General features: G+C 43.5%; 1 protein-coding gene across 1 annotated transcript in view; it reads right to left on the bottom strand.

The window, feature by feature from the left end:
* The window catches only part of MCHR2 (melanin concentrating hormone receptor 2), a 41,067-nt gene that overhangs the window by 11,595 nt on the left and 5,201 nt on the right, over positions 1–24,271 (bottom strand). The window contains exon 2 of the mRNA XM_006020461.1: positions 19,160–19,369. Coding sequence (XP_006020523.1) covers positions 19,160–19,369 — 210 coding nt within the window. The remainder of the gene's footprint in view (positions 1–19,159; positions 19,370–24,271) is intronic.

Here is a 24,271-nt window from a genome sequence, read left to right on the forward strand (position 1 = left end):
TGTGTGCGTGGGGCCACTCGGGAAGAGTGGGAGGGGGGTTGAGGGGCTTGTGCAGAGCTCCCCATGCAGTGTGAGGCAGTGGGGGGCAGCGGGGATCAGTTAATTATGATTATGACTTCATTCGTTCTGGATCAGTTAATTACTTTATTAAGGATTTTCAACAATTGACTGTAAAAGAAATAATCTTCCTTTGTGTTTTGTAATTAATTAACATTTCAAGGGCTTATTCTTTAAATTTACCAATGCAGAACAGAAAAGCTGATAAAATGAAGTATAATGTGAAAAGGAATTCTCTAAAATGACAGCTGTGAGCCTATCGATATATGAGGCTAGATTTGTCCCCCTGTGAATCAGACTTATCTCTGCAGAACAAGCCTTTGGACTCATGCAATTTCCCCCTTCCTCTGTGGAAATAAGAATGACTGTAGCTTAAAATATTTATTTATTGCCTTTGCCTCCATGTGTTTGCCTTTCTGTAGTATGTCTGTGTTTGCTGCTCTTTCCAGTGATGTTCACATTCACTGTACACTATCTGAAAAAAAGCTACATGAGACATTTACTGCAAAGCTGACTAATTAACTGTGAGTAAATGTCTCAGTGTCTTCACATGTGCACCTATTAGGATGCACAAAACTAATAAACTCTGAAGTAGGGTAGGACTTTTAAATACAAGTCCTACCCTGCTGTGGAGTTTTTTTTTGTCTGCAGCAGTGTACGTGGGTACATTGACCTTGGGTATTTTATAGGCAGGTTAAATGAGCCTCCTCTGTGCTATCCTAATATCTGAACATGACAGAAGTGGGACGCATAACCCAAATTAACTTTTGAAACTAAAATGGAGATGGGTCATTCTCAGGATTTTTTCCTCCTTTTATGAAAATATTTGGAGGAAACAGAATCCTCTACAACCAGATACTCTTATTTAAGTCAGTAACTGGTCTATCTCCTCACTGCTGCCAATGAGGAACCTTCCCAAATAAGGACTGCAGGAAGCATGCCAGGTATAGCAGCCACATTATCCTCCCTGGCAGACAGTACACATTAGTGGTGTATATCAAAAACAGATTCTATTCCACCTATTGGGTGTCTAAGTGGACTTAGGTGCTTAAGTCCAATTCTACTCTAACCTGTTCAAGCCCCCAAATTAATTAAAATTATTATATTGTTATAATATTGATAGATTAACATATCTATTTTTAACCCACTATCTTCTTAACCTCCAGCCACAAGAAAAGCAGAGAAGAGGAGGGAGATCTGAAAAGAAGACTTTTTGCATTAACTGTTGTTCAGGGTCTCAAGTAGGGTGGAATAGAATTTCATTTAGGTGCCTAGTTCACTATGTACCTAATAGGTAGAAAAGAATCTGGCCCTAAGAGTCTAGTGACAGAATTAGGCAGCAGTAAAAGACAGGTTAAACATAAGCAGTTAGGTTTATCAAAATGAAAGTAAGCATCAGAAAGCATATAATTCAGAAGTATATGATGATAAAGAGATAAAGGAAACAGTAATCAGGGCAGTATGCTCAGGACTAAATTCAGGTGCAATTTGGTGGAGGGGAAAGGGTGGAGGGTGAGGGGGAGGTGATCTGAGCCTCCCAAAACTAAAAAGCATATTAACATCTTATTATCTGGGGGAAAAATAAACATGGTACCAAACTCCATCTGTACCTTGGAAATTGAGAAAAAATGTTTGAAATCCAGTCTGCTGATTTGCTTATATAGGAGAAAAGTGTTCCAGATACTATCTTCAGACTAACGGGTTGAAAAAATGAGACTAGGTAAAATCTCAGGTTGTGGATTTTACGTTTAAGTAAAAGGGGAAAAAACACTATTTTCTCTCCCTGCCATCTATCCCTATTAGGCATGAGGTGTCCACATAAAATATGACATTAGAGGATTTAATTTCTTATAACTAACATATCAAATCAGTCAAAGGATGAGAAACAAACAGAAGCCATAAGCTATAAAGAGATTTTTATCTCGAAAGGAAAGAATAGACAGATATTCTATTAAGACCACTGAAGACTTTTCTATTGCTATTGATTTTCCTTGGAATGTTTGCAGATGTTATGGTGATGGGTGAAAGAATACAATTCCAAAATAGATACATTAAAAATTAAAATATCAGGATAACTTGCATAGTTGCACAGGGTTTATTTTCATAACAATATTGACTCTTGCTGATAAAAAGCGAGTCATAGGATTTTTGTATGTTAACTTGAAGAAAGTCAATTCTCACAAAATGGAACTGGAAAAATCCTGGCTAGAGCTACTTGGTTTAAATTATATAATAAAGTGTCAGTAGCTTAAATGTCATAATTGGGGAAAATGTGATGATAAAAATTTGTTCCTGGGCACATCTATGAGTGCAGTTAATGTGCAGCAATACACTCTGGCACATATTGCACCAGAGTTTATTGGTCCCAGGCACCATGTTTGAAAGTGATGTGTTGAGCTGGGTCAGAGCAGCCCTGGCTAGCAGGGATCCAGGGGGTCAGCTTGCCAGCCCAGGGCTGCTGCAACCCAGCCCACTGTGATGTGAAGGGGCTGGCTGGGGCAATAGTGTTGCAAGGTGTTCCAGTGTGGGACCAGCTGGCAGGCAGCCCCAGCACTGAAGCACTGCCCCAGCCAGCCTCATCAGCGTCTACACGTACATTGCTGCAAAGTAAAAAAACACTGTTGCAGGATAAACACTTTTATTTATAAGTACTAACCTGCAGTGGAGTTGTTTACTAATAGCACTGCACGTCTAGACATTGAGCTGTTTACTGCAGAGCTAATTAGTCAAGCCCACAGTAAATGTACCGCATAATAGTTTATGAGGGCCTCTTAGTTGCATCAGTGCCACAAGTAGTTGTGGGAATAGAAAATGATGGGGCCTGCATGGGTCAGTGTGACAGGGGGCTGGCTCATGGCTGGTCACCATACTGGCCTGCCCACCTGTCTAGGGCAGTCTGCCCTCATTCACCTGCCACATCTTGCTGTTTACAAATACTGATTGAGTACCACAGGAGGCTGCCCATTTAATGCCCCAATGCGTAGGGTGATATACATGGCTCCAACCTTCCCTATACTGTGTCCCATGCCTTGCAGATGGTATCCAAATTTCTATTACTCTGTCTCAAACCCAGTTTCAAAATGTCTGAGGGCTTACTGGGGTCTCAACTCCTTTGCCCCTCTCACTGGGCCTCACACTCACGCCCCCCTTCACTGGAGCTCACTCAAATAACTACCTGTGGGGCTGGCCTATATGCAGTCCTTCAGGTCTCCCCTGTGGCCCTACTTTGCATACCCCTGTTCAGCCCTTCAAGTCACCCCTGCAACCCTACTGTGCAGCCCTTCAGATTGCCCCTGGGACCCTACTCTGCGCAGCCTAATTTCACTCGACTCCTTTGCCCCCTTGCTTGGGTCACTCTTTGGACACCCTGCACTGAGGTCCCAGGGTCTTATACCCCATGGCCTTAAGTGTCCAGAGACATGCCTGGCCCCACTCTTCCTGTCCCTACTCTGGGTTACCCACCAGGTTGTGGGGGCTGGGGCTATAAGGCATCACTCACTCACCTTTCACTGGGGAGGGAACTGGCATGGCATTTTCTGGGGACCACCCCACCATGGGTGGATTCATCACACCATCCTACCCCAGCAGGATGTAGTTTTTGGTCATGGCCCAGGACCAGAACCCCCTCTACCCTCACAGCTCCTTCTTTGAACTTCCAAGATGTCACGAGCAGCTGCTCCGCCTAGGTGGTGTTCTTCTGGCTCCTTGCAGCACACCGCTAGCTCAGCCGTGAGGGCCTGAGTTAAAATGGAGGCTGTTCAGCCCCCTCCTCCTATCACAAGGCCCTCCTGCAATTATGTGACCACCTTATCAGGGGTGGCCTGCACCTGCTGGCTGCCCTGTTGACTGTTCTGGCCCTTAAAGTGGCAGGCACCAAAGGTGCTTTGCCACAGCCAGAGATCAGTGGGAAATTCTGGCTCAAACTATGTGCATCCATGGCTGCATATACAGGGATGAATCCTACATACTCATTCAAGGGTCACTCTTTCTGGTATAGGGCAACCACCCATCCCTAATTGGGTGGGACAGTCATGAAACATCAACATCAAGCCCTAGTCGAGGGGTGAATGACTCCAGGATAGTTGCTATCCTGGATTCCCTTTGACGCACTCATCAATGGTCCCAGTATTATGTGCAAGGATCTATTTTCCATTCGCTATGGAAAAATGTGTATTTTCTTCCAACTGCTGTGTGCACAGAGAGAACAAAAAAAGAGAACAGAAAATGTAGATGTGCACAGAACTCAGAAGTGCACAGAACTTATGGTCATAAGAATTTAACACAAGACCTAAGGCTTTGCTAATGAAATTAATTAATATCAGGAGGTTTCTCAAAAATGGTGTACATGACCTGTAGGTGGAAGCAACTACAAAATGTCTGGACACTTGTAGAATGTCATGATGGACTGAAGAAGTGACCAGCAAACTGCCTGTCATTGACTGGGACTTATTAGACTTGTTAGCTGTGGTATGTGTGTTGAGTTGCAGCAAAACCTTAAGAAGTGAAAAATCTAGCTCCCAAAGAAAATCAAATAGTTACAGACCATAGCTGCCTAGATACAGAAAAGGACCAGTCGGAGGAACTCATTAAGACCTGATATTTACAACAGTATTTTCCCCAGTTTGCAACCCAGAGGAGGGAAGATGAGCTGTTTAAGGTCATATAACATGAGGAAATTCCCCTGGAAAGGTTATTTGGTTTAGTTCAATACAGTTCAAATGAATAAGGGGATGGGCAGAATATGAGGTTGCTGCAAGCCAACTTGGGCAGCCAAGCTCTAATGCAGAATTTACCCCAGAGAAAAGACTAAGTTATCCAGACCGTGTATAAATCCTTGACAGCCATCCCTCTGCACTGGCTATGCATCTGAGCCAACTGTCCATCTGAGCCATCCATCTGAGTTGGTCATGGCACAGTTAAGAGTTAGAAGGAGATAGAGAAAAAGAAACCTCATCTGAACTGGCAAAAGACCTGAGAGGACCTGTGTTCCTGGCATACATAAACAGAATCATACTACTGGAAAGAACATCCGGAGAGGACTTCCAGGATAATTTGGTAATGGACCAATTTATAGAATGCTTAGATGATCTTCAAATCACAAAGCAAAGGTGAAAGGAGGTCAGAGACTATCCACATTAATTATCACATTAGTTCAATCTTCTACTGTAAGAGTACACCAAAAGGGGAATCAGCTGCTAATTAAGAAGCCAGATATTAGTAGTCCACTTGGTACAGCTCTGTGTCTAATAATCATGAGGGGAATGGAAATTATAACTTGATTTGTGACTTTATTAAATGATTTATTACATACACACACACACACACGCATACATACACATATGCAATTTTCTTTGTTTTCAGGAAATATATACATTTTCTGAAAACAAGGAAAATTGGCAATAATGTAAAAAATATGGGCAGCAGTTCAGTTAATGGCTAGTATAGCACTCATATGCTAGAGACAGAAATTATACATAAACCAGTATAAGCAATCAGAGAAATCAGTTCCAATCTGTAACACAACAGAAGTTCAGTGCACATAAATTGCTTTCAAAATGGCCAAAACCAGTTTAAGATAAACCTGGATGAATGTAGTATCAGACTTAACTGATTTAGGTTAAATAAGTTTATTGAACTTTTGGTCTAGATCCCCTCCAGATTCATGTTAACTCACAGTCCCCCAGTATCCCAGAATGTTTTGCACCTCTCCTGCAACCCCTTCCCTCCCCCCTTGGAGAGTGGGCTGACTAGCCTTGGCCTAAGCTGTCTGCTCCAGCCAAGCAGGGAGGCATTCTCTAGTGTTTTCCAACTTTTGGCCTTGGCTACTGCAGGCATGTGGCTGCATTTCTGGAATCAAAAGTGAATGGCTGTTCGCTTGCTTGTCAGTTCAATCTACACAACTTACACTAACCCATGAAGACTGAATCAATTCAGCCTCATGCTTTTTGACTTTATGTACTTAGTCATAAGGAAATATCAGGGTTATATTTACCTGCTCCTGTCCCTTTAAGGATTGAAGGTTTGCTGAAGAGTTCATGAAAATACACCTGAAGTGTAGGAGGGTGCTTCTGTACAGTTTGGTAGGCACTGAAATGACTGCAGTAATGGAGCTTGTGCAAGAAGTTTCTTTCCTTCTTTCCTTCTTTTTTTGATATTAAGTTTAATATGATCTGGGAGCTTATCATTTGAGCAGCCAGAAAACAGTGAATTGCAATGATCTGACTTTCCTTAGCTACATCTATGCCCTGGGAATTTATGCTGTTTTAAGTATGGTGGCAGCCCAAAGAAGGTCAGCTGCCCAGTGTATGACAGCTTTGCTGGCAAAAGGGTTTTTTTTGCTGCCAAAGGGAAGCTGGCTTCCCTGGACATCCAAGGCCCTGTTGGCAGAAGCCACCATTGGCTGGCAGATTTGAGTTCTGCTGTCAGAGGTACATCAGCTATGGAGTGAGAGATTTTCACACCTGAAATATCTCTGCTGATATAACTTTATAACATGGACAACAGCTCAAAGATAAGCGTACAGAAGAGAGCTCTGTGGACTGCTCCAGGAAAAGCTGCCAATGAAGATCTGTTTACAAGCACTCTGGCTGAGAGAAACACAGAGGACTTCCATGAATGTAGATGTAAGGATTTTTACATCAGGGAAGAATTGAGCAATTTAGAAAAATCTGTGATTCTCTGGCACCAACTGGAGTCAGAACTGAAGAATAAATAATGTGTTGTTTGAATAAAACATAAAAGTAAAATTAATCACAAATCACTTGCAGCAAAAAGGTAAAAGAAGTAGAAGATCAGAGACTGTGACATAGCTAAAATTAAATGATATGACTATATACAAGTGAGAGACAGTAGGCTTAAAAATTAAAGTTGTGTGGAACATGTTTTTAGGAAACCAGGAAATAAATTAAAAACCAAACCCCTGTGAAAAATCTGTTATCTGCAACCCAGCAAGCAGAACTAATTTTACAGGGCTTTAAAACAACAGGACTCTCCAAAGCAGTTCAGCTTATTAAATTGAGATTCTGCCTTGGTATGCGAAAGGAGAGAGGCAGTAATGTCTGCCCAAGACGGAGCCTTAGGAGCTAGGTGGGGAGAGAACCTATTCCAACTCTAAAACTGGGGCGGGTCTATTTTCTGGAAAAAGGCTGAAAACTGAAGTTTTTTTGCCAGTATCCAAAAGAGCACAAAAGTCAAAAGAATCACCCTAAGATTTTCTGGGCTGAGTACTTGACTAGAAACCAAATGTACCATTTCCATCACAAGAAACTGAGTCTAACTCTGCCCTTATACAAAATAAGTTCCTTTATTCAATCCTGACAGAGGCCTTTGACAGATGTTAAGTTTAAAGTGCAATGGGATCTAAGATGTGATGCCAACAATCACACCTCCTATCATGCCACATGTGCTTGGCAGAATGTGTGATTTTGGGATCATGGCTTAGATCTCTATTGTGCCTTACTTGTCAGTGCAGTGGGAGTCTGGGATCATGATCCTGGGCTCCTCAACACCAGCAAGTTTAAACCAGGTGCTGACAAGCTCACCGTGTGCTGTGACCTATGAAATGATGTATGCTGTCCAGCTGGATGGCACATGTGATTTTTACAGGACCCAGCTCATGGGGACCTCAGGATCATTTTGCTGGGACAGCACCCTGGACTCTGGGGCTGCTGCATGCTGGATCCTAACACTCTGCTGAGTATCGAGATATGTCATGGGTCACCCCTGACTGGCCACATATTCAATTTGAGGTGTGATACAAATGAGCCACAACATTGTCTTATATTATATGTGGAATAACTTTGTGGCTCATTTACTGCATTATCACACCTTAAATTGACTTGTACCCATGGCCGGATTACTATTTAAGGTGCAATTAACTTGTTCATTGTTTCTTAAATATAATGTGTGTCAGGGGGCAGGGTGGCAGAATCATAACCTTCAAACACTGATGTGGCCTCATTTAAATGAGAGTCAGGTTGCAAATGAGACCTGATTTGAGAGTCTGTAGAGTACTGCTGTACACTACTGCTGTGCACTATTGTAAGTGTAAAGGCAGAGAAACAGAGATATGGGGGAATAGAGTAAGATAGTAGCATGCTGTTCCATACCATTGCTATACAAAGAACACAGATCAGGGAGAGAAACAGTACCTTCTCCCTGAGAAAAAGAAGCCTCAATGAGCAGCTCATTGATGAAAGAGAGAAGGGAAGTAAAACGTCATTGCTGATGAAATCAAAAGTACCAAAGCTGAAATAAAATCATGTCCAGGAGCTTTATCAATGATGAAAGCACTACTGATGGTAACCAGGGACATGCAGAGAGGTAGGCATCAAGATGTGATACCTGCAAGCAATCCAGAAGGTAGGATGTGAGCCTGTTGTTTCAGATGTGGGAGTAAAGAATACAACCTGTCAGGATGCTGTACAGCAAAGCTGTCAAATTAATTTGGCCCATGGGACTGGTCCACAGGCCAGATAAATGCTGTGGGGCTGGCCGCACAGCCTGGATCGGGCCCACAGACCCTCCCTCCCCCAACCTGAGCATGCTCATGGAACTTGCTTCTGCTGGTTCAGGACTGTACCTCATGTGGCACCTGCTCTGGCTGGAATGGGACATGAGCAGCAGGAGACTTCTGCTCTAGCTGGTCCAGGGCATATGCCATGTACAGCATGGGTCCTAGACTGACTGAAGCAGGGCAGCACTGCCATGTGCGGTACAGTGCTGAAGCAAGTGCTGGATCCCCGGCATGCAGGGGAACCATGGAACAGCCCTCCTCCTGCATGCTGGTTTCAATGCCTGCTCTGGATGGGCTGGGACTGTACAGCATGTGATTCCCACTCTGGGACTTGCACTGCACATGGTGCTCCGGCCTAAGACTGGTTAGAGCAGGCACCACATGTGGCTTGAGTCTCACTCTGGCCAGAGTGGGCACTTCACGCTGTGCAGTCTTTGACTGGCTGGAATGGGTGCTGTAGGCATTGGATCCAGCTCACTGGGGGTGGAGGGTGGTAGAGGGGAGGAGGGTGCTAGACTGGGAGCCAAATGATGTAGCTCCCATCAATGATGTAGCTCCCTATAGTTGCAGCCTTATCCTGGTCCCAGACAATACCACTGCCTCCCCTGAAAATGAAGCAACTTCCATGCTCACCATATCCTGGTATATTCAAAGCAGAAGAATAGTGCTGGAAAGTGATGGTGCACAGCATGACTCCTCTTAGGCAGCAAGGTATGGGGAACCTCTGTCTAGCTCAGGTCATGTGTTCAGAACTGCAGCATTGTTTTAATAGTTGTGGCAATTACAAACTTGTCTGAGGGTGTCAGTTTATCATAGCAGAGCCACAGGTAGCACATGAACTGGACTCTCACATTGAACAGCAACCTTGACTTCCCCTATGTGGCTTCAAAACAGATGTCTCCCCTCTAGCTGTTGAACACCTCCTGGGGGATCAAGTCCTGCAGCAGGAGCAGGGCATATTGGCTGGTGTTCCCCAGAGATCTGTCTTCCACAAAGACCCCATAGTCCCCTGGGCTGGGGGTTACAGGAGAGGATGCTGGGCAGCCCCCAGTGGGATGTCATGCCCCATTCCAGGGAGTCTCCCTAGGGGTGACAGAAATGAGAATCCCATGGGAGGGACCCTGGGATGCCAGGCAGTGGGGAAAGGTCCCCACTGCATCTTAACTAGGAGCTAGAGGAGTGGGAGATGGACCTAGGATAGGAGTGGCATGAGGGAGCCAGTGACCCATAGCCCAGGGAAGCAGAAAGGCCCCTAATGGGGCCTGCTTTGGTGGGCAGTGGTGGGTGAGGGGAACAGGCCTGGAGTTTCTGGGGCCCAAGGCTAGGGCCATCCATGACACTGCCCTCCTCCCTAAGCTGATCCATGCCCCCTGGCACTCATCCCGTTACATAGGCCCCCCATGCAGGTCCAGGAGCGTCCCAGCAGGGAGCAGAAGTGCTCAGAACTGGAGGAGGGACAGGTTGCCTCTGGGACAGTGGTTGGCATTGGAGCCTGCCTGCCTCAGCTTGTCCACCTACCAGTGGGAAGTCCATAGGGGAAAATTTCCACTCCCTGTGACCCCTCTCCTGACTTCGGTCCTGTAGTGGGGGAGTGCCCAGCCACAGTGGGGATGGGCAGCTCCCAGACTTGGTTTTGCTGTGTGACATCGGCCCCAGGCATGACAGAGGGTTGTGGAGTTAGGGTCCCCACAGAGGGAGAATGGGTCCTGGGGGCGGGGGGCAAGGGGCTGGAGGTCTTGTGAGGGAGGGTCAGGAGTTCACAGCCCCTGCTATGGTGATGCCTCCTGCCTCAAAGACTCTTTCCACCCTGCCCTGCAGCTGTATCCTGCCTCTGCCTCACAGTCCTTTAGGAGGACAGTGGGTTTGGGATCACCCACCTGTCTAGCTCCTATGAAGAGAAGTCCCTGGTCTTCACTCCCAAGTCTGGGAATTAATTTGCTAGGTCTACAGTCCCCTTCCCCATGCCTCTCCTTAAACAAGTTTCTGTGTTGAGTTCAGCCCCTGTGGCATACCCCCTGACCCAAACCCCCTCCTTGTTCCCTATCCTGACTGCTTTCTCCCCCCATCCCCCGCTCCCCCACCAGGTTATTCTTCCCTGTTCACAAATCTCCTCCACCTCTGCCTCTGCTCCTTTTCCCACCTCCCTCTAAAGGTTGCTAGTTTGGGTTAATGGGAAGAGGGACCAAGTTGTGACATAGGGAGTGTTCAACAAGTTTTCTTTATTAAAAACAAGAAAAGTTTGGCATTTGGGACATTGTAAACTGCATGTCTCTCTCACTCTACATTGCCCCACATCCCTGGGAATGGTCTCCAGGTAGCCAGGCTTGTCAGCTGTGCTGCCTGGGATGCAGAGTCAGAGGAGCCCATGGCAGGAGAGCCATTGCCCAGTGCCAGGGCAGGGGCACTTAGGGACATGAAACCCTCGGGTCCTACACATCTGTGTAGGAGCTGTACTGATTCCCAATGGCCAGGGCTTCAAGGATCCAGACTACCTGCTGCTCTACAGGGCCATTGCTCCCAACACCAACAGGGGCTCTCTCTCTGCAACCTATGTGCCATGCCTGGTCTGTGCACTGTGCTGCCTATGCCCAGGCTTCACAGAAGATGTCCAGGAGCTTTATCAATGATAAATGTCTTCCTGGTCTCACAGATGTTGTGGAGGGTGCATGCAGATGAGCTGCAGCATGTTTTCCTCCTCCATCTCAAGGTGAGTGCTGAGAGCCCACCAGTGCACTATGAGGCAGCTGAAGGCACACTCCACAGTCATGTGGTGCCTGCTTGGGCAGTAGCTGAAGTGCTCTTTTCAGTGGCTCAGCTGTCCTGTGTAGGGCTTCATGATCCAGGGCAGGAGGGGGTAAGCCATGATGAGGGGAGGTTGATGATAAGATCAATGACAAAACTGGGGACTCCTGGAGCATAGTGTCTACTCTCCATCATTCAGGGGGAGTGGGGAGTTGTGGAAGATGTGGGCATCATGGGTCCTGCTCACCCAGCCAATGAAGATGTGGGTGAAGTGGACTTGGTAGTCAATGTAGCCTTGTAAGATGATGGAAAAGTAGCCCTTGTGGTTGCTGAATGCCTGGGTGCCTTGGGGCAGGAAGAGGATGGGGATGTGAGTGCTGTCTGTGGTCCCTGTGCAGTGGGAGCAACCTATTTGGTAGAAGCTGGCAACCACCTCCTGCAAGTTGATTAGATGGATAAAGTGGTTGGCCAAGACATTTTGGATGTCCAGGCACACCTGCTGGACAGTCTCTCTGGTCATGGACTTGCCTACACTGAACTGGTTGGTGACATAGTAGAGAATGCTGAGGATGGCCAGCTTCATGATGGTGATAGCCACCTGCTTCTCTGGAGTAGGGCTGGCTGTATTCTCATGTCCTGGTGCATGATGTGGCAGGCCAGCTGGGTAATGATGTCCATGAAGGTGGCTCAGTGCATGCAGAAGGCCTGAACCCACTGTTCATCATCCCAGGTGTCCAGGATGGTCTGCTCCCACCAGTCACTGTTGATGACAGAGGCCCAGAACAGGGACTTGATGATCTGGATGTGATGCCATAGGACCCTGGCATCCATGGCATCCTGGGTGGGCTTGTCCTCATTGACCACTTGGAAGTCAATGGCTCAGTCCAGGACAATTGGTGGGTGCAGGATGTGATAGGTGGCTCTACATGGATGCCCAGCTGCTTTCTTAGGGTCAGGAAACCATATGCCATGGTGACCAGCTGCCACATCATGTCCAGATAGCTCTGCACGGTGTCCCACTACCTCCTTCAAGAGTCACATAGGGTGATAAGCAGGCCACACCACAAATCATCAGTGGTGAAAGGAGACATGCATGAAGACCATCATTTGACAAAGACCATTTGTGAAGCTTATGGACTTATGTTGGAAAGATAGGGATGGACTGCATGCTCAAATCTGTTGAGAGAGATGTTAAGACGACCTTGTGTGAAAGATCTGTTGCACACCTAAGAGAATGAAAGGGTTATATTAACTCTAGACCTGAACTATATGACTCAAGACTGTTTCTAAGAATGCTATAAACTGATAGCCTGATTTCAATCTGACTTATTCTGACATAAATCTTGAGTAAATCTGTTGAAGTCAGTAGTGTTTCACTAAAGTAAAATGATGAAAGTGAGAGTAGAATTTGGACCATAATGATTAGTTATGCACTAGTACTCACTGAAACATTTTGGCATCTATTTAAGTATGCTTATAGTTTTAGGACCACCGTTAGATTACTAACAAATAATACTGAATCCTAAAAACATAAAACAAGAAGGGTGTTTTGCATAAATAGAGGTACAAGTGGCAGTTATATGTTTATCTATCTGTACATTTCTTTCTGACAGAAAGTGAAGACATTTTAGAAATATTACACTGTTTTGATTTCTAAATTCAGTGTTAGGAAGTTACATGGTCTGCCAGACCTATTCCTTCTGGTGTGTTAAACTAAATATTTTCAAATAGGGCTTTTGAGAAAGAAAAAATTACTCAATTAAAATTCATTTCCTTACCTTGAAATAAATCCACTGAGATGAATGAAAGTAAAAGAACTAATTTTGCTACTAACCTTTGATGATTTGAAGAATATCAGACCTAGCGCTCATCTGAAGTTTCAAGATGCTGTTCTGTTAACACTAGTAAAATATTATTGATTCTGTTATTCTAATTTAGCACCCAATGTGCATAGTTTATTATTTCATATATATGGATTTATATTGCATAGATCTCATCCTGCTCACATTCTAGTAAAAGGAAGATATGCCAGTTGGCCAGTTACCTCACTTGGAACAGAGTTAGGTCAAGGAATGAAAATCTGAGGCGACATAAATATTAATGTAGATTACATTTTTTTAATTAGTGTAAATACAATTCACATGATAAGGAGAAGGAGGAATGTGCTTCTAAAAGGGAAAACAAAGAGAAAGTATGAAGAAAGATAAAATAAACAACATTCTTATAGGATGATGAGGGGAACTGGAAAGAGGAAGAGAGGTTTCTGGACGGTTGTGTACCAAGCACTCGGGAAATCAAACCAGAAGGCAGCTACCCCTCGCACAACAGAGCATGCTGGGATTTCAACATGTTTAACAAAGATTTTTTTCCTACAACTCTGCCCACTTGTAGTATCCCTTATTTTTAATGAGACAGCTCCTTGGGAAAGCATGATTTCTCTCCTCTACTTATCGTTGTTTATCTCCATTACTGTACCTCCTGCTCCTCTCTTTGCTTCTGCCATAGTGTATGTCCTTTGAGGAAGATTGAACATCCTGCAGGTCTTCTCAGCCCTGGGCATTTTGCTGTAGGTTGCTTTGATGGTTCAAAAATGACTTAAACATGATCTGAGTGCTCATCTGAGGATTACCCTTACTTTAGGGTTTGAATAAAGAAAAACGGGCATGGCTGGAATGCCGTCCATCTCCAGTAAGCCCCAGCAGCCAGCACAATTTACAACAAGCTGGACACCATTCTAAAATGTCATGTCAGACTGGATGGCTGTCTGGTATCCTGAAGGACAGAAAACTACAAAATTCCCCCTTGATTGCTGAAGTATGGTGGGTGCCAAACAGCTGATCCTGAAGTTCTGGTTTGCTCGTGTCAGGGTGTTGGTAATCTCTTAGCTAGTGTCCCAACCCAGAATTTTTCTCAAGACATGTCAATCCTGGAATAAATAATTGTAGAAAGGAAACTGTCTGACCTAATCCTGTTGCTATATCACCCCTTGCTTGCAGATCCATACAGCAGTACTTATTGTGAAGTATATAAGCTACTTTGCCTTTTGGGTAGAACTATGAGATTATTGGTCAAGCAAAAATAGGAGAAACCAATAGGAGCAGGAATTACATTTGCTGCTTTCAAAAATATCATTAGCAAATTGCTTGGGGAAAAAATCAGCTTTTCTGAAGATCCAAGGCATGTGTCATACTTACTGATAAAATAATCAAAATAGTCTATTGGGGTTACCCTAACTATTTAGTTTACTTAGGTTACCCTACATAGCAGCTTCAGTACATGGGTGGGGCTTCCCTTCATTCAAACTTCCTACTTTTCCCCCATCCTGGTCATTGTGGACTTATGCTTGGTGTCCCTAAGTTGCAGAGTAGAATGGAGAGTATTTTGGTATTTTCCATACTTCTGAGCATTGTTGGCTGCCACATAAGGTCAGGAAGGAATTTTTCCCCCTCCTCTTGCTATAGATTCTTTTTCACCTTCCTCAGAAGCATTGGATGTCAGCTGCAGAAAATGTTTGGGATTTTGACTGGAGTGTGCCAGCGTTCCTGGCTAGAGTGCCTTGCTGGCTAGAGGGCCCTGCTCTTCCACTCAGGGTCAGACTGTTCACCATATTTGGGATCAGGAAGAAATTTTACCCTATGGTCAGATATGTACAGACTGGGGTGGCCTTTGCCTTCTTCTATTGTGCGAGCACGACCTTCTTCCTTGGATCTCTTGAGAATATTTTAACAACTGTAGCAACAGGATACTGATCACCATTGTCCCGCTGCTTTAGCTCTGGCAGGCTTAAGTGCTATAGTTTGTGGTTGTGTGACAGGGTTACTTGTGCAGTTTTAGTAATAGGTTAGACAAGAATTTGTATAGGACTAATTAGATAGGAATGATCCTGCTTCAGGCAGAGGATTGGACCCAAGAGTCACTCTAATTAAATCACCGCCCCCATCCCCACCCCACCCCTGGAGCACATGTAAAGATGTGTTAAGACCCTTGGTCTGCAGGGGAAAAATGCCAATAAACAGCTTTAGCATCCCCATGCACAATTGTTACCAAATATTGGGTGTGTCTACACGTGCACTTTACTGTGCATTAAATGAATGTGCAGTAAAGCATCACCTTCTACACACACACTGCAGTAAAATAATTTACTCTGGCTTCAGATGGTCTTCTCAGACATAGGTGCTATCCTACACTGCAGTAAATTACTGAGTTTAAACATATGCATGGACAGTGACGTTGGGATTAGTTTATTCCAGTTTAAATCGACCTGGAGTATATTCAGACTTATTAATTGTATGTGTAGATGCACCCACTGTGTTGCTTTCTCATGAGCTTGATTACTGTATTTACTCAACTATAAGATGACCCTGATTATAAGATGACCCCCCAATAATTATATTCTCTATATGGAAAATGCATATAATTTGTTATACTTTTCCAGATATATAATTTAATTATTTGACATTTGTCTTGAATTTTCCCCCTTCCCACTGCTACAGAAAAAAAAAATATTGGGGGTCAGGTAGTCCGTTTGCCCTCTGCCCCCACAACTTCTTCCCCCTGCAGCCCCCTCCCCTCTTCTTACATCCAGAACCTGCTCTCTTGGAGCACATGGAAATGAGGTGCAAATCTGAAAACACTGTCCTTGAAATAAACATAACTGTAGTGATTTGTATATAGTAACTATTAATTTAGTTCATCCAGAATTGATGCATTTAACTTTTTTGAAACTGCTGCAAATTTTAGCATTGGTAATCCATAAACACACTTTTGAGTAGCCTTTTTGCACCTACTATAGTACTAACTATGCACGATAGTAATTCAAAGCCAAAAGGCTTATGATTTACCATGTAGTTCATTGGGCTGGGCCCCAGCAGAGTCAACAGCATTTCAAGCCATGGTGACCTCACAGCTCAGCATTGTTCAGTATGTGTGCATACTCCAGATAACTCTCATAAAGGGAGTGGTAATTAGCCCCCCCCCCCCCCTGTTTTTCCCCCCCCCCCCCCCCCCCCATGCCTGGAACTGGGTGTTCTTGTCATGGACCCTGGGATCTTCTAAAAATTGATATGCAAATGAGATGCAGAGCAACTTGGTCTGGCTTCACCTTATAGAGGGTGGGGCCATACTAATCATATGAACATGTTTCCCCTATATGGGTCATGCTCAGTGTTGGCTACATTTAATTAAGATCAGAGTTGGTTTCCATTATTGATCACATGCTGCTTTAAGGAGCAGTTCAAAGACAGACCATGCATTTAATGTGGTTTCCTTGTATGCGAATGTAAGATGAGGGACTTTCCCCCCTCTGTTGATTGGAGGAAAAAACCTCATCTTGTATTTGAGCAAATACAGTATTTACAGGAAGGAAGAACTCAAAATCTATCAAGGACATACAATCTTAGATTCAATTGTACCTAATAAGTGAAAGTACATTTAGGCACCTAAGAGTGAGTCTATTCCACCCTACTCAAGTCCCTGAAAATCCATTAATGCAGGGGTGTAAGACCTAAGGCCCATGAGCTAGTTCTGGCCTATGACCCATACCATCCAGCCTGTGGGTCTTGGCTAACTCCATGCATTGCATGTGCTGGCTCCATGGCTGGTCCAGATCAGGCCATGCTGGAGCCAGCGGGTAGAGCCAGTCTGATGGGGTACCCTGTGCCAGCTTCCTGTGTCATGTACTGTACATGCAGCCAGTCCAACCACTTGTACTACATTCAGTACATGCCTGACCTAGGGCTTGCTGTAGAGGTGGGGTTGGTATAGTGTGTGCACTGCATGTGGTTGTGGTGGGGGAGCCTTCCCAGGGCCAGTCTAATTGTTGGCCCTTTCACCTGTCTAGGGCAGTCTGCCCACCTGACTCATGTGCTATACCTTTGTTGGAACTGAATAGTTGTTTATAGGCGGGAGGCTGCCCATTTATTGCTTGATGCCGAGGGCATAATACACAGCTCTGACCTTCCCTTTACCATGTCCCATGCCTTGCAGATGGCATCACATACCAGTGACAATTCTCTCAGCCCCTTACCGGGCTGAACTCAGTCCCATGCTAAGCCTCTCTCATACTACCCCTAGCAGGGCCACACTCGCTCTGCTCCTTTCTTGGGCCTCAGTCACACTACCCTACTTTGTATAGCTTGTCAGGACTACCCAGGTTGCCTACTCTATACAGCCCCTCAGGATTCATCTCTTGCACTCTTGGTCCTGGTCCCCTCACAAACTTCACGTCTGTTTTAAAATGGTGAAATAAGGCAAAACGTGCCTAAATTTGTACCTTCAAATGCAGGTATCAAATTTAAGCACAATTAATTAAAGCACATTAATGCATGCGTAGACATGACCCAGTAATAACTTTAGTGCTGGGTCTACTCAGCCACTAGGGGTACATGACAGGGCTGCATGGATTTGGCACTAACTGCACACTTACCCAGCCACTGTATAGCCCACAACACACACTCAGTCTATATGTGCATGCATATGCATCCACAGTATGGGGATAACTGGACTGCAGCCTGTATATAAGTGCCAACCCTGTTCCCTTCCCTTTTTTGGTTAGAGAGCTGATATTTGGATGCACAAAGGGAAATATTTTTCTACCCATTGCATTTTTCCTCACATGAATAACATGCTGATTTATGAACACAGTCTTTAAAATGGGACTTCCATGACAGTTGCCATTTTCCTACACATTGTTTATCCAATTCCTTGCCATTTAATCATTTCTTCTGATATCATTCTATACTTTTTACTAAAAATATTGATTTTTTAATCTGTGTTTGGACTTTATTTTTCTATTTGTATTCTCTATTGAGAAGTGTCAAGGTTCTCACCTTAGTCCTGTTCTCCTCCTCATCCTGTGGCGATTCCAGTCAACTCACAAGGGTTGAGATGCTACTTTTTATGCTGACAGCTCATAAATACACTCTTCTACCCATCACATTTTGTTTTTTACTTCTAATACGTATCTCCTAGCCTGTCGCTTTAAGATTCTATAAATACAGGGATATAAAACTCACCCAGCTTCCCAGGCCAGATCCAGACCATGTGGGCATATTATGGCCCACATCTGGACCCACATTCACCAGTGGGATGAACAACAGTTGTGGTGCAGCAGTTAATACAGCCGTCATTTGCCCAGCTGCCCCAAATTCCTGTCTTCTCCAGGAGCTCCATGGGCCATATGAAACAGCGCCATGGGTTGGATCCAGATTGCGGACCATATCGTCAACATCCCTGTCTGAATACATTCCTAATGCCTCCCTCCTATGAATGTATCTGTGAAGTTCTGTTTTGTTCACACTTTCCCCTGCACTTGGTAAAGTCTCCTGGGAACTGTTCAGAATTCTCCTTAACATAGTGAACACAGACAAACTGCTTTTGGAAGTCATTGATATGGTAGAAATTAAGACCCTTATTATGCTGTCAAAACTATTACTGAATTCCAACACGGAAAACAGATATTAGAAATAACATAAACAGATATTAGACTCTCTATCTATGCTTTGTTATAAAATAAGGTTAGTGTAAATATATTGAGTTTCAGTGAAAATGAGTATTATTATGAATATTATTACAAGTGCACCTTAAGTCAGCAAGGAATGTAGGCATGAAGTTGGTTGTATTATTTCTCAAAATTAACCATCTATTTAAGTATCATGTTAATTTGAGGCTCCAAATAGCAATGTAAGGACATTATATCATTTGCAAAGCAACACCTGGAGCGAATGACAGTCTCTTATTCTTGAACTATTAAAGTTTTGATACTGGGACACTCTTTGTAAATGTGAAATTCCAACAGTACTATATTTGCTGTGCTGCATTTAAAGGTATTCATAGTAAACTACCTACCTGTCCAAACTCATTACCGTCATAATAGCGCTGCATGCAAATTGGTTGCATGTATCCAATGATGTAACGATGGTACACAGAGGGCTACCAAACACCCACTCTCCTCCTCGAGCCCATTGATGAATAAGAAAGGGCATACCAATGATATGAACCAAATCTGCTATAGCCAGATTGCAGATATAGATATCTGGAATCGATTTCTTTTTAGTTCTGAAATAAATGACATAGTATCAGAAAGGTAGTTAGATGTGTTCATCTGAAGTCAGGCAGAAGGCAGGGTAGAGCAGCACTTTATAGAGTAACTAATTCAAAGATACAAAAGCTTTTGAGAGTCCAAGCTCGCTTCATCAGGTGATTCCTGACATATCCAGCTTTGAGCACAGTGTTGAATGAGATGACATCCTGCAGTCTCTTCCAGCCCTACTTTTTTATGATTCTATGACAGTGGCTCTTAAACTTTTTAGATTCAAGGAACATCTCTAACTTTTGTGAATTGAGCAATACTGTGTTTCAAAAATAAATTTATTATAGTGTTTACCTCCTTACAGAGGGCCCAGGCAGTGGGGGGATGGATAAAATGACCAGGCAGGGATGAGCCTGAGCTTATCTTGTACCATATGACACCCTTCAAAGGCACCTCATGACCCTAGAACCCTGGTTGAGAATTATTGTTCTATGAATACCATTTATACGAAAAGTAGTGCTGGCTGAAAATCAGGATTTCTTCATCACAGAAACATTTAGTGCATCTGAAATTTGGTTTCAGTCTGAATCAGAAACTTGAAATTCACGGGGTTCCCAGGATACACCTATCAAACACACAGCTTGCAGCCTTCCGAGATGTGGGGCAGACCCCCTAGGAATGGAATCCAGGTACATTTCCATTCAAATGTTCACAACAAAACATTTTGGACTCAACAAATTGAACTTTTAACCAAACTTTCTTTTGCTGGAATTTCCAAACATCTCTACTAATACTATTAAGTTACTCATGTCCAAGTCAGTGACCTTCCATTTCCATTTGCAAACTACATAATTTAAAGAGCTTTTGGGCCTATTTTTATTCACAATACCTGTATGGTAAGCAATGGAAATTCTTGGGTGTAAAGTCAATTCAAGCGAGAGGAGTGGGAATCTGGTGTTAGAGGAGAGAATGTGACCAAGGGATAGGGTGATGCAATGCATAAATGGGCAGGTTTTGGAGGGTACTCGGTCATTAAAGATGCAGATAGTGGACCGGTGGGATTTTCAAAAGTGCCTAAGGTTAAATGAGTCCCAGTGAATGAGACACAGGTCCTCTAGGTGATCAATACTTAAAAATTATACAATGTATACACACATGTAGTGCATTAAGACTGTATAGGGAACGTTAATTCTGCTGTTTCCTTACTTTTGATGGCTTGATGTTACAACCTTAACTTACAACTAGCAGCATGTGAAGCAGGCAGTATTCGATTTGGATTCAGATTTGGCCTGATTTGGGGGACAGTGATTCGGTTCACTGATTTGGATCACTGTCTGGGTTTGATTCAGCCAAATCTGAATGTGAAGATTCGATGCTGATTCAGAGAATCAGCGATTCAGCCATAGACACAACTTTATATTGGGCCAAATCTGGATATTGGGCAACCTGAACAACCTTAACCTTAACTAACTCTTTTATAATAGCTTTTATTTATAATATATCTATAAACAGTAAAGACTAGTGGGAAAGTCTTCAGTGGAGCCATCTGATATCCACCAGATGTGGATTCGGTGCTTTAAAAAAATTGTCAGTAAAGCCTTCAGTTTGAGCTGGGAGGAATATGTGCAGATGAGCTGTATTTCAGTGGGGCTTGTGTCACTGGCAGTATTTCTGGACATATTGGTGCATAAAAACATAAGTAACAAAGCACAGAGTCAGAAATATGATGAAAAGGAATACATTTATGAGATATATGTTAATTTCCAAAACCTCCTTGGGGTTTTATTACATTGCATTAGCTCATCACCTGTTAACTTCCAATTTATTAAAGGATGCTCAACTTAAAGCATGTGCACAGACCCTTGACTACAGTGAACACAAGTCATCACATTGAGTTACTCATCTGCTTAAAAGTAAGCATGTGCTGAAATGCTTTATAGAATCTGGTCCATACTTCAATATGTATTTCATGCCCTAGCAAAGAGTGCAATTATATACATGCTCTAAAGGGTTTCTGAAAGCAGTAGGTGCGTGTATGCCTATAATATTCCTTTTAAATTTATTTTCCAGCAGTTGGAATAAGCTTGTTTGTAAACGTTGCTCTAATATACAAAAGGTAACAGAGCAGATCTACAGTCAGGAAAATTCTAATCAACTCACATAGTGGCACAATTTAGCAAATTGCTTTTGCCACTGACATTTCACAAATAATCAGTTCCACTCAGACAGCATCTCATATTTCATATTATTTGCACTAATGCAACAACATCCTAAAAGCTACCAATTGAGAACATTGTAGCTGTTTTATAACTCTTCAGTTTTGTTACATTACAGTTACATTGCAATATTTGAAATTACTTATTTCATATACTGTATTGCTTCACATCATTGTAACACCAATTTATTTATTTACAGTTTACCAATATTTGTATTAATACTGTGTTGTCTATAACCTGCCAACCTCCATTATTTCTCAACTCTACCAGGAAAGCAACAACTTGCAGCCTTAATTGCAAACGCTTATACATTCTTCTAGTTTATTTCTTCTGTTAAATTAATAATTTTTCACCAGTTGCTAAGATATCACCTTGGCCGTCCATATTTGGCAGGTGGGCGTGGGGGGAAAGGGGGAGAGGAATAGGTTATATTCAAAGCATTAGAATATTTATGTAAAGTTGCTATTCCATACAACTGTTTCAAAGAATATGAAAATAATCACTACTTCAGTCCTAAATGTTAAATGTCTAATTTCTGTGGCTGGTCCCACACACTAACCAGTTCTCTTCCTACAAGTCAAACTGACTAGGAAGGAATTGGAAAGACTGATCCCAATTTGTTAACAATAATGTGCTAAACAGAGCTGATTGTGATCATTCAGACACTGCCTAGATTCTAGTAACAACTTTGAAGAGCATGACAAGTTCATTTATGTGCTGTTACAAATCATCATGCCTCCTCTCCAGGCTTCAGACCCTACATTAACTGGGATTTTGAGAGCACAGCAAATGTTCTGAATATCAAAAAAATCCTTCATAATCAATGTAGGAAGAGGATATTTAGGTCAAAAATCATGTATTTTGTACCATCACACACCTGTGCATAATAGACAATAATAGTTTTTCAGGGATACAATTTGATGGCTTTATAGATGCCCAGCTTCTGGCCATTCCTGGTAATACCCATTGAGTTCTCTTAGGTCTTTCTCAATGTTGTCCTTCAACAAACATCAACACAGTAGAAATGGCCTTCCAAGAGATGATTAGTTCGCCTGTCTTCCAGGATCCTTACTATACATGTGGTCTACTAAAGTCCTTGGAATTTTACATTTACTACACTTGGGTTCTCTTGCAATAATCCTCTTTACACTTGTCTACACTTTATTCTCCTAAACCACACTTGGTACTTTATTTTTTAAAGATGCTTGGGTGTCCTTCATCCTTCTCAATAACTAACTAGGTCTCATAACATATATAAGTTCTGCAGAAATGAGTAACAGGCCTCCCCTACTTTGTATCCATGCCTTAATTTGTTCTCTCATCAAATTGTTATGAGTCATAATGCTTTAAAGCAAGTGTGTCAAACTCAACCTTCTTCCAGACGGTAGGGATACTCAGGGGCTAGATCTGGATATGGCATCAGAGGCAGGACAAGCCATGGTGGCTCAGGGGTTAATGCTGTGGGTGCTCATCCTGCAGCACCACCACACATTCCCAGCAGGCCCCCTCTCTCCCTGCCCCCAAATTCCTGGCCCCTCTAGGAGCCTGGAGGCCAGATTACATGTCTGTACAAGCCAGATCCAGCCCATGGGCTGTAAATTTGACACCCTGGGCACTTATACAACTTATATTTTTTATACAACTAGGCCTTGAAAGCACTCTATAGTCATGTCGTGACATACGTGCATGGCTGCAGAGCACTTTTAAAGTGGCCAATCATGTGAAAAATGAACCCTCCTCAAATGAAGTATTAGATGAAGGTGCCCTGCTTTAGAGCACCTTAGGGAACTTGTGTTCCCTAAGATTCATTTTTCATGCACTGGGGGCTGGGCTGATGCAGCCCGCCATGCCCCCAGGACTGTCAGCAGGGAGGGAGGGGGAAGGAGGAAGCTAATAAAACTCAGCTGCCAGCTGGGCTTTGCCCAGCCTCAGCTGAAGGGGAGGGGTTGAGTCGGAGGCCTCCCACCTCATGGTCCCCCTGGTACCCTGGCTGTCCCCAATCCATGCCCCCTCCATCTCAGGCTTGGGAAATCCCAGCCAGCAGCTTGCTGCTGCTCACTTTGTTCTCCCCTCTCCTTCCCTGCTGACAGTCTCAGATCTGGTGGGTGGAAGTGGGGCTGGGGAGAGTGGCAGTGCATTAGTCTTCTTGGAAGCCTGCTGGCCAGGAGGGCCAGTGCAGACAGGCTCAATCCCACCCAAATCAACTGGCAAACATCTGTTTGGTCCAGGGGGTGGAGTGGGGAGAGGGATGGGAGCAGAACTCTAACTCATGGCACTTTATGTAAAGCACCATATGTTAGAGCATGGGCCTGAATGTCTGTCTTTGTCCCCTTGCTCTGAAATATTTAAACTACTTAAATTGTTGGTATGTCTGTTCATTGATAGCTGGATAACTTTGTCCAAGATGTTCTTGTTCAGACAGCTCACTACCAGGAGTGACTTTATCTCATAGACCAATTAGAAAACCTTTACCTATGTCCATTGGGTAATATATTGATGCAATGCATGAAAAATATTGTGATTATAACATTATCATTGTTTCTATATTTGAAAATAATCATAAATAAAAGCAAGAGAAACAGACATCCCATACTAGCTCTCTCTTGGTGCAGAGGAATTGCCCATCTCTTCCATCTCACTGAAAAACAAAGAGCCAGCAATCCAGTACAGACAGCCTACATGCCAATGATATAATTCCACCCTTTTTCTTCA

The sequence above is a fragment of the Alligator sinensis genome, unplaced genomic scaffold (genome assembly GCF_000455745.1).
Source record: "Alligator sinensis unplaced genomic scaffold, ASM45574v1 scaffold145_2, whole genome shotgun sequence".
NCBI lineage: Eukaryota > Metazoa > Chordata > Crocodylia > Alligatoridae > Alligator > Alligator sinensis.